A 12,180-nucleotide genomic window follows, 5' to 3' on the forward strand; every position below is an offset into this window, starting at 1 on the left:
TGTGACATATTGTTGGGAGACACGTAGTCACTTGATGTATTTAATAAAGCATTGTGGAATTGTTGGCAAATAGATGAACAATGCAAATAAAAATATTTGTGTATAGCAGTTGTTTGGGGGCCTTTCCTCACTACACCATCGCACTGGGCTCGCTGAGGAAGGTGTTGTCAGGTTTTTTTTTTAGCCATCAGAGGGAATTATTGACTCGTGCTCTGGAGTACAGTTTAGCCAAATATTATATCCGTAGAGTGGCAGCATATTATAGATGTAGACAGAAAGTGAAGCTGAGAAAATTTCTAAGGGATAGAAACTACAACTCCGAAAACTCAATGAAAGGAGAGGCAAGGGGTATGTGTATTTGAACACCAGTACAATGACTGGTTTCCTTTGGTAGGAGTGAAGTAAGGTAATCAAAACCATCATGAGTTCTAGATATAGAGGAAAACCCTAATATATTTACCTTTGTAAAACAATGAACAGCTATTAAGCCTTTGATTAAGCAAAATTTCAGTTAGAACATTGTGACCTAGGATTAGGGTGTCTTCTTGAAAGGTAACTGAACTAAAAAAAAAAAAAGAAAGAAAGAAAGGAAGGAAGATAAATGAATTTACTGTTGTGAATTCTCTGACCAATATCTGTTTTTAGGATAGTTTGGGGAAGGGAAGATCCTTACTTTTATTTTTATTTGCTATTATTTTTATACTTCCTATATTAAGGAAGAGGTTTCAAGGGGGAAAGTACGTAACTAAGATGTTATTACCTGCATGTGGGAGCTTATCCAGAGCCCCAGCAAATTTATGGAAATGTTAACCTTTTTTTAATCACTACCACACTGCTACTGGAAAGCTCCTCCAGGTACAGGGAAGCTGCTAGTATTTCTAGAGGGGATGAGTGGCTGCCATCTTCTCAAGATGTTCCCATAATAGGAAGTTGAAAGAGTGTCAGAACTAGCCCCTCCACATTGGAACCATGGGATTGCAGAAATTCTTCTCTCATTTCACTTAATATGCATATTTTTTACATAGCTAATCTGAAATGGAAACATTTTTATCCCTACATTCAAAACTGCTTTTGTTTTATCAGCTGACATTTTACAACTCATTAATTTATAATGCGGGTTTAATGCCTTTGAATGTTCCTGGGATAAAAAATTAAAGTGACCAAGCTAGTTTGTATAAAGGTTGACTATGGTATGTTCATAGCTGTTTTTTAATAACAGTGTTTTGTGCTGGAGAGCACGTTCCATGGGGATATTTCAAACTAGCATGATCCCTTCTTTCTAGCATTAATTAATCTTGCCTCCCCAAGTGATAAAAGTTATTCCCATTTTTAAATCAGGAAATTAAGGCTCATGCATTTCAGTGACACATAGTCAAATTCAGAGGAAAATTGCTGTTTGAACTTGCTTTGTTTCATTGTATCTGTCACGAGACCCCGCCCCCATCATCAAATGAGAAATTGACCCTTGAATTTAGTCCTGTGAACTTTATCCACCCAAGTGCAGAGGTAACAAGTTAATTGTGATCAAGAAGGGGTGTTGATGATAAATCTTACCTGGAAAAACAAGTCACCGGATAAAAATTCTAGAAGAATTGCTGCATCCTATCTTTAGTAGCATTGTACCTGGAAATCGAACTTTGGGAGGAAGAAAGGGCTAGGGTTCAGGTGAAGAATCCTAGAATGTCCATGAACACTTAACACATATAAGGACATTTTAAGAAAGCAAGTAGGCCATTAATCCATGGGCTCAAATATAAATGATCTCCAAGCATCTAAGAGACTCAGGAAACCAAATGACTCATAAAATTCCTAAGGACTTCTTTTAAACTTTGAGTCCTATAATCAAAAAAGACGTTTTTAAAATAAGGCTACATGTCCACATCAAGTATTAGCTGCAGGATTAAGCATACTGTTTCCCACCATGGTGCTACTACTTGAGGACGCTTTTGCAAATCAATTTTCAAATGAAGGGCCAACACCAAAACTGTGACTGGCATGTACTCAAAACTTCTCTTTTCATCCGTACCTACCACACGTTGCAGTAGCAGACAAAAGAAGAAACTGGAGCCACGGTCCCACCTTTATTTATTTTATTTGTTAATTTTTAAAAGATTTATTTATTTATTTATTTATTTATTTGAGAGAGAGAGTGTACGTGATCGGGGGATGGGCAGAGGGAGAGAGAGAATCTCAAGCAGACTCCATGCGAAGTGCAGAGCCCAACTCGGGGCTCCATCCCACGTCCCTGAGTTCATGACCTGAGCCAAAACCAAGACTCAGATGCTTAACCCACTGAGCCACCCAGGCACGCCTATTTTTTATATATTTTTTAGAAGATTTGTCCATTTATTTAAGAGACAGAGAGAGCACACATGAGCTGGGGGAGGGGGAGAGGGAGAGGGACAGAAACACATTTCTCACTGATCACAGAGCCTGACGCAGGGTTTGATCTCATGGCCCCGAGATGAGAGCATGTCCTGAGCCGAAACCACAAGTGAGACACTTAATTGACTGAGCCACCCAGGCACCCCTATAGTCCCGTCTTAATTATTATTTCAGTGGATATCAGTGTTTTATTCTTCACAAAGTTGCCATCACACATATATGTTCGTAGGCTCCTTGTGGCAACCTCGTAGACAGGGAACCTATTATCATTATTTTTGCCCATTTGTTCTAAGTTTCCTCATGATAGGCCAAGGCCACACAGCTGGTTACACACTGGGACTGGGATGAGAAGACAGGTCTTGAAGCTCATAATTCTGGGAACTGTCTCTTTATTTCTATTGTTTCCAAACTATTGTGGGAAACATGGGTGTATCGTTAGGTTCTGGTAATTGATCAAATTGGTAGGCTTCTATAACTCAAATTAAGGGGATCCATGAAAGTAACAATCAACAAAACAATTCAAAATTAAGCAACAGTCTCTATTTTGCATCGTGAAAATCCCCAAAAGTCCCAGGGATTTTCATTTCCTTACTCTGATCATGTGGAGTTTACATTTAGATTGCATTCTTCATTGGGAATTTGTAAGACTACGTGTATTTTTGTGTGGCTGTTGTATGCTTGAAGACGTGCTTTCTAGCCCTGGCTTTGCCACCCTCTGGCTGCAGGGCCTTAGACAAGTCACTGGGCCTCACCTCCTTTGTCACACGTGGAGGGTTGACTTCAAGTGTCCTTTTAGCACTACGACTTTATGATTCCATTTCTCCAAATAGATAGTAAGCTTCCTGAGGTGAGAATAGTGCATCCATGTATCCTCTGCACTTATCACATTGTAGGTATGTAATTAACGGCTGACAATTGCATGGAAAGATTTATTGGCATACTAAGCTGAATGGAGTTATAGAAAATCATTATTGACTGCCTTATTAACAACGGTCTATGATCCGCATACGTAATTTTCCTTTACATCAAAAACAACAACAACAGCGATCTTCTGCTTCTGGTGAAGATGAAGTATCTCCCCTTAACGTCAGTTCTTTTTCATGTTAATACATTAGCAACTGATATCTTGTTTGTGCTCCAACTGACAGAATAATGTAGAGAAAGCATCTAAGTATGAAAAGGGGTTAGTTAGGTAACATCGTATAGGGCATCTTCAAAACAACAGTTCTGGTATTTCAAATGTCAGGCTAATTATCAGCAATGTTTAAATGCTATGATAGGCCATTTTTGCAAATGCTGAAAATTTCCGGCAGGTATGGACATTATAAAAATGTCACATTTTGCTACTATTCTGTTACATGTCACCAGAATAGAAAAATCTGGAAACAAAAAAGTTATACCAATAGACAATAAAGAGAAATCATTATTTGTTTTGCATATGATTGTAAAATTAATTGGTATAGTGATACAATTTGGAGTATTGTTTACTTAGAAGGAAGAATAGAGAGGATTTAATATAATGCAGTCTGCTGAAGTGAAAATAATGCTTATTATAGATAAACTATGAAGCCTTTTAAATATAGGTTTTTAGTAATGCATATTCAGATATATCTTTCCAGGCCCATTTGCTATAAAGCAAATTTAAGTATCAGCTTTATACCCTTTGGTAACCCCATATTACACATACAGTTTTAGAGAAAATGAAACTTTAATATGATTCCACATAAAATGGTGAGCCATGCCAATAATTCATATGCACTTCATATGCAAATAGTTTTATCTTATCCATCAATTATCATGTAAACATGGTATCACATGGCAAATTTCCCTGTAATACAGTACAGTACCTGTATATAATTATGGGTGCATTTTGCCAATGCAACTGTTACACAGAATTGTAATTAATTCCTCTGAAGATTACTGGGAGAGTTTTGGATACTGATGCTGTTTTTGGACATTTATTACTGCTCTTTAGTTGGCTTTTTGCTGTGCCTCAGAGACAGATGTAAAATTAGTGTCTATTTTGAGCCAGCAAACAGTACATCTTTCCTCTTGTTTATTGAATTGCAGAAAGGAATTCTTTGGGCTCCCACTTCTTTGTGGTTTTGAAGTAACTGTCTGTTTTTCTGCCAGCCATGTAGCCCCAATACATGTACAAAATTTTGCTGAGACCCATGCAAAGGGCGGCTTATTTGACCTAAAGTAAGGACAGAAGAGAACTTTGCTACGTTATGTAGGCGGTTCAATGCTTTTGAATGCTGAACAGAAAATATGTATCGTATAAGTTCAAAAATAGACACTAGACTAATATATTCTGCCCAATGACCCTCATTTAAAACCAGTATACATTAGTTATTGTACAAAATCGAATCTCTTCTTTGCAGAGACAAAGCTATGTTATTAAGATCTCTTAATGCCAATGGTGATGATGGTGGGCAAAGGACGAAAACGAGAACAAATGAGAAAATGAGCTGATTTTATTTCACCATGTAAATGGGGGAGACCCATTCTCTATTGGCCATTCTATAGTAAGAATATTTTGCAGTGAAAATGTCTCTAATAATTACACGAGGCAAACCCACTGAGCAGACTTGAGAGAAAAATTTAACAGAAAATCCTGAGGGGTTTAGAAATGGGGAGGACTAGGTGAGGGACGGGAAGTGCCATGTCCATATTAAGGGGTTTAATTCCGATTGTCAGAAGGTCAGCTGAAAAGAACAGGATGAAAGGATCTACTCTGAATTCAGATATAAAAACTAACTTTGTTATGAACCGTTTTACCTGGATTTTTAAAAAAAGGGTGTGGGGGTGGGATACCAACATAACGGCAATGGGAATGGAAATCCTAGTTAAAACAGCTCTGGAAAAGATGGCATACTGCTTCTGTAAGTGAACTTGACAGCAGTTATTTATTTAGTTTAAAAGTATTTACTACTCTTCGTGAGCGAGCACCCTAAAGGTTGTGAAGTACCGTTGGCCTGTGCAGGTGATGGATGCTGTGCTCCTGACCCTGTGTGGTGAGACATGACTTCATTGCTTGTTTAGATTGTTCTGATATTTGGGACTCCTCAAGGGCTGTTCATAAATCATTTATCTCTCTCTCTCTTTTTTTTTCCACAAGAAAATATTTCAATTGTATTGCTGCAGGAACACTTACGTGTCACACGGGATATTGTGGTCCATGCAGAAAAAGACCTTAAAAGGCATGGTTTTTTTTCCAGGATAAAGGCCTTTTAATGCCTGTCCAGCCTTAGATAATTTTATTCACTCCTTCTGGACCTTTCTTTATTCCTCCTGTGCCCAGAGATCAGTTTTTAGGAGGTGGGTTGAAAGCTTCCCAGGCCTTAGGAGCTTTTGTTGTAGCGCCCCCCCCCCACCACTCTCACCGCCCCCCCACCCCCGCCCCAACTCGGCGTTCAGAAAATTTGTAAAGAATCTTCTGCTTGTTGCTAAGAAATGGTTAAATCTCAGTCACCAGGGGGAAAAAAAAAAAAAAAGAAGCACATTATTGATTGTACTAAGGTATATCTGGACCACACAGCTAGAGCAGAGATGTTAGAATATCTCTCTTTTTGTAGATCTGAGGGCATTACCCAGCCTGAACTTGCCTAAGCCCTTGTGGTCACACCTCTTGAAAAGGTTTTGTTTCCCCCGTCAATTGGTATTCAAACCAGGTCAGCAGATTCTGTTTGCCCGGCTCCGCTGCCGTTTTCATTTTAATTTGCACCTGTTGTGCAGTTGTTCCGAAGGCAAGTGCAGACCCGCGGATTATACAAAGATCATATTATGAGCAGATATGCACGGTGTAATCTTTTTGTCCCCAGCCTCACATGACAAAAAAAATCTCTCTCTTTTTGTTCCTTTTTTACTCCCTGGGAACCTGTCAAAGCAAACAGATATGACTGACTAAAATTTGTAACTAGACATGTTTCCAGAATTCTCCAAAAGCATTATGAACCTGACACACAATCCTTTTCATTTTTTTCCTCCTTTTCTGCCACTTTTGAATAATCCGATAGCTGGCAAGAGCCACTTGAGATAGCTCAGTTGATAACTTAGCGGAGGATTGCTTTATTAGGCGCAGAGAAATCAAAATGAACCTGAAAATTGTTTGCGCTTTTTTTTTTTTCCATGGGCTTTTTTTTTCCCCCTTTCTCTCTCTCCCTCTTGTTCCCATGATGTCATGGTTCTAACTTGTTTTTTTGTGTGTGTTTCTGGAGAGTTGGGTTAACAGTTCTTGGCAATCCTGTGTGTGCGTAACGGCTGGTGTGTTTCTCTAGCTGAGCTAATGCCCCGTGTTTATTACTCTAATCTTTCTTGTCTGGTGGTAAAGTGGACAATTTATGTACTAGCATGTAGGCCGAGAGCCTGTGAGGGCTGACTAATTCAGAAACAGCCACCTTCAATTGAGTTCACAGACCTTATTTACAGGCTGTCTATTTTAAGAAAAGCTACTGAGCATTGCTGGGACTGAGGGCTGCAAAAGCAGCCCGCCGGTTCTTGTGAGTTATTTTAACATTTGTGTTGGTCTTGCCTGTGTCACTTTGAAATCTTCTGTAATTATGGCACTATGAAGACATCTCAATAGTAGTATTAATGGCCCAGAAGATATGGCTTTTCCTCATTTTCTGCTTAAAAGATTGGGATATAAATGGCCTTAGCACATGACGGTTGACGTAGAAGCAACAGTGAACATTTCAGACTGAGCAGGTTTGTGTATGTGTTTGTGTATTGACTAAATAGATGGACATTGTGTGTGTGTGTGTGTCTGTGGGTTTCTAGGAATAAAACCACAGCTAATATAGCTGAAGTCATGTCGTATTTATAGTACAACATTTTATAGCACACACTGCGTGTCACTAAGCTAATAAAATTGTCAATTGCAGATCTATTTAGTAAGTTCGTGTGGGGTATCGAAAGTACATATTGCCATGTGTCTCTTTGCATATGCAATGTAGATGTATCGTTGAGGATATGTGCTACCGTTGCTTTTTGAAATTTCCCATCTTTTTAGCAAAAAAACAAAAAAACAAAAACAAAACTGTTTAAAATCAGAAAGAGTACACAGCGATAATTGAATAAGAATAAAAATGCTAAAACATGAAAGATATTAATTATATTTTCCTGACATGGCTGAGTAATTAAGTTATGAAAATATTAATTATTTTCCATTTAACTAAACAATTAGGGGTGACTGATATTTTTCAACGAAGTGTTTAGAGAGTGTGCGTTCTGTGCTTTCTCTGCAGTGGTGAACTATGACAATGTAGTGGACACGGGTTCGGAAACAGACGAGGAGGACAAGCTTCAGATTGCTGAGGAGGACGGGATTGCTAACCCTCTGGACCAGGAGAGGAGTCCAGCCAGCGTGCCCAACCATGAGTCCTCCCCACACGTGAGCCAAGCTCTGTTGCCAAGAGAAGAAGAGGAAGATGACCTAAGGGAGGGTGGCGTGGAGCATACTTGGCACAACAACGACATTCTGCAAGCCTCTGTAGATGGCCCAGGTAAGCGTCTCCAACTACGTGGCCCCTCCTGTGCCATCTTAAACTAATCTTGACTACCTCGTGGAACGTCCACGACCGAATAATTAAAGTATTTCTTTGCAGAATAGAGATACCAGAGCTGGTGACAGATTATGAAGTGATGGTCATGTTATCGCATTATAGCCCTAACATCGTAGGGAGAGATGATGTTTCAGTTTGGGTGCAAGCTGCACACGAGCTACATTTTAAAAACACACAACAGGAAGTCTCTGTGCCCCGTTTGCAATGTGCAGTTTGTATGACGTGATCAAGCGCTAGGCTTTCAGGACAGAAAATGGAAGCAGGCGTAAAAACTCACAACTGACGTCTGCTTGAAAGTTTTGTGTGGAAGTTATATAACAATACCGAGCAAGTAACTGTCAATTTAATGTAGTTTCCGTGTCTGTCTGACACCTTCTATTGTAATTCAACCATCTAATCATTCCCCTTTGTTAAGTGTGAATGTGATTTCACACTTTCACCTGGTCAGGTAGCTTTCTTATGATTTAACAGTTAAGTACTTGATAATGATTCCTGCTGTTTGGTGGGAATCTCTGGGGAAGTGAAACCGATCCAAGGCCAACTATCATAAAAATAAGGTAAATTATGTTCAAACCAAAACTTCAGATGCCACTCAGCATGTGGAAATGTCTTGGTCTAAAATTCGCTTAGGATGGAACATCACTAAGGTATGAAATGATTAACAGAATCAAAGAGAATTAATCTTATTCCCATAAACTCCCTGTGCTCCTCTCTACTTGGTGAGGTGGCTTGCAAAAAAAATTTTGTAATGACTCTTCCAATTCAAACCATAGTGTCTCCTTAAATCTCTATCGCCAAGACCCAATGAGAGCTGTCATGATTTATCCCACTTTGTTTTTTTTCTCTAACGTTATAAATAACAATAGCGTTTTTATAAATAGGTGAAGTGGGTGGGAAGGGAAGTAAGTAAGCGCAGGAGTCTACCTATATGCCATTGTGATGTCGCAGACTATAAAGCCTCGAACCTAGGCAGGGAGATTGTTCGGTATACTGGAAGGAGGATAATAAAAGCACTTCCACTCCTCAAGAAAATTAAATGTGGAAAAAAGAAAAAGAAGAAAAAAAAAAAAAGACCGATGGCAGTTTGAGTGTAGTGTATTTGTTTTTCGTTTTCCTAAATTACCGTGCCAAGTTTTGTATTCTTTCTGTTTCCAATTTTGCTTTCGGTGAAGGTTTCTCGGATCTCAGCAATCCCACACATAAACATTTATCGTTATATCCATTAAGACTTAAGGTTTTAGATTTTCAACTATGAGGGAGAACTCAGCCAAAGATGCTTGAAAGATAAATACGTTTAATTAGGGGCAGAGGATGATCATTAAAGGAAGTCTGACTGCTGCAGAAGTCATTAACAATCTTAAATGAAATTTTTATTTTTATGATAGCCATTTACATGTATAATAAGAGCCAATGATTCTTGGGAGCAGTGTGACAGAAACAGAGTGTGGCGAGAACTCATGTAAGACATACTATTTAAATGAGCTGGTGTTAGCTATTCATATTTGTTAATGAACTAGATATGCAGGGCTATAAGAATGAATGTTCTGATGCTTTAAATTTTAATATCTAGAAATCAAGGGTAAGGACCAATTACTAGAATTTCCACCCTTAAAGGAATAATTAATAACGATATAACAAATGTACGGCACCAAACTTCTAAAAAAAAAAAAGTTCAATTTTAAAAAATTAAGATCAATAATTGAAAAACAGCCAAAACAGTAATGTCAAGCCGTAGGAGTTTGTGATCATGGCAGCTTTTTGTGCTGGTCATGGATCATAATTCTAAATGTACTAATATACAATAACCCATATGAGTGCATTGCAGACCCTGTTATCACCTGTAGTTAATGGTGCCTGTGAGACAAATGAACAGGCTGTTCTTTGCTCTTACCTTTATGGTAAATAAACTAGCATTCTGGAGTCACAATAATTAAATAAAATGTAAATCCCTAATCTCATTTGGCTATTTGGACCAAGAAAGTTACCCGGCTATTACCTGTCTAGTTCTAATGATTAGTAATGATTTATTGTTCTTTTTTTTATTGTTCCAAAAGTGCTCTGATGTGGTGCCTTGATGTCTAATGAAAGAAATTGGTCTTAAAAAGCTACTCATTGTTTATCCTGACTCTTAGATAACACATTTTTCTTCTGATAAAGTATTTTTCTTATTTATTGTTCAAAACACACAATATAGACAATAATTCTAATTCTGGTGCTGTTTTATTTAGTAGTGTTTTATCCCTGGTGCCTGGCTGTCTACCATCATACCTCAGCACATAGCTTGACTCTGAGATAAGCCCCCTCTCCTTTGCTCTTTCTCGCAGGCTTTCTGTAGTTTGTCTGCAGGATGCAGGTTTTCGACTGAAGAGCGCAGTGGAGCTCTTACTGTGCCTTTCCGGTTCCAGCACAATCAAAGTTTTGTGTTTAGAATTGTCCTTGACATTCTTTCGTCCCACAATGGGGTGGACACAGTGTGCTGGAAACCATGACATCATTATCATTGACACAGACTTAAATAAATCACCTGCATCTTGGCCTCTTTCTGCTTATTCAAGGATTCTTCATCTGAAGGAAGAAAGTGCTTTTTATTTTTACAAACCTTCATCCCAAGGGTGACTGGAAAATGCAAACTTTTACAAGTGTTTTAAAAACAAATATACGATGTGGTTTTAGACACAGTATGCTGAGTCAGAGGTGTCTCGGAAAATGTTTAAGGTTAGGCGAGAGGCAGAACGACAGCCGGATTGCCTTTAATTCAGAGGAGATATTCTCAACCTATGGATTATTAGGGCCTTCTGCATATGGATTTGCAGGAAACTTCCTGAGATAAGCAGATACATAGTATATCACACAAACCTGAAAAGGATTACTGTTTCATTTTAATAAATTGAGCCTAAAATTCAAAAAAGGACGGGTTGGTGCTCAGTAAGTTGAAGCAAAGTACATTCTAGGTAAAAGTGACACCATCTCAGTTGCATAATCTTTGGTAAACTGGGTTTATAGCTAAGGTATTACTCCAGAATGCAATGCACACAGCGCGCCAAGTACACGTCTGTATACCCAGCATTTAATAAGTTGGGAAGCAACCACCTACTGTAACTTCTCTTTGCTTTTTCATAAGAAAATGACAATGAGGAAGGAAGTACAGCAGAAATCTTGAACATTACCACTATTATGCAAAAAAAAAAAAATGCTGTTAACTGTTTTCCCCTCAGTGACTTGATCTCTCAGATGGAAAACTTATGATTCTTCTGACTCTTGGCTACCAGAAATCACATGAGATGAGCGAGGAAGAAAGACACAAAAGCTATATTTATAGCCAGTACTGAACTTCTCAGAAATACCTTAATTTAATTCCTTCCAGAGACCAATAAAAATATCAGATGAGGGAGCCTTTCAACCGATCGATTATTACAATTGACAATACAATATTGCTACATATTGAACTTCTAAATGTCTTATGCAAAATGTCCCCGTGAAAATATTCCTTAAATAAGAGAGAAGTCCAAGGCCAGAACCGAATTTAAAGTGGTTGTACGGTTTAAACAAATACCATTCAAATCATCTGACTGTTATGGGTAGTAGCATTAAATTAGCATCTATTTATATCTGCGTATTTTACCTTAAAAGGCCGAGGCTTTTTTAGTTCTGATAACATAAACAGATAGGCTGCAGGATACTACTTATAAATCATATATTTTAATTTTGCTGTACCATTTGCTAGAACCTGTTTTTCTACCAGATAATTATGACTAGAATGTGATAAGCAAAGAATGGTCAGGATAAATTTGGGAATTTACAGAGTCCTATTTATAAAGTTTCTCTTGTTTTAAGTGAAATGATGATCAGAGAGATCTTTATCCTGGTTCACCGTTGGTTCTCATTAGTGTTGTTATTGTAAAAACACAATTTTTTAAAGTCCGTGTTTAATTTACTTACTCGGAGCATTTTTAACTGTCAGCTGTCCTTCTCTGCCCTCTCACATACTCTGTAATTTGGGAGGCAGAAAATTCAAGAGCTCTCCTGTTTTTCAAACTCTCCCTAATTTAAAATATGGCAATTCTGGAAAATAACCTTTCATCCCCTATGAATCTTCAACCTCACTGCCACCTATTTTCACCCTCACCACCACCTCGAGCTCTTGTTACAGCTACATATTTTTCTTTGGGAAATGGCTACGATTATATGCTGGAGCGTAAATGATAAAGAAGAAAGATATTTATGGAGT

At 38.2% G+C, this 12,180-nt stretch overlaps 1 protein-coding gene across 6 annotated transcripts in view; it reads left to right on the forward strand.

The window, feature by feature from the left end:
* The window catches only part of ZEB2 (zinc finger E-box binding homeobox 2), a 133,638-nt gene that overhangs the window by 82,102 nt on the left and 39,356 nt on the right, over positions 1–12,180 (forward strand). For all 6 annotated transcript variants that reach the window (XM_040645219.1, XM_040645222.1, XM_040645221.1 and 3 more), the window contains exon 3: positions 7,635–7,892. In XM_040645219.1, the coding sequence (XP_040501153.1) occupies positions 7,635–7,892 (258 nt within the window). The remainder of the gene's footprint in view (positions 1–7,634; positions 7,893–12,180) is intronic.

Source organism: Ursus maritimus, unplaced genomic scaffold (assembly GCF_017311325.1).
Source record: "Ursus maritimus isolate PB19 unplaced genomic scaffold, ASM1731132v1 scaffold_1, whole genome shotgun sequence".
NCBI classification, from domain to species: domain Eukaryota; kingdom Metazoa; phylum Chordata; class Mammalia; order Carnivora; family Ursidae; genus Ursus; species Ursus maritimus.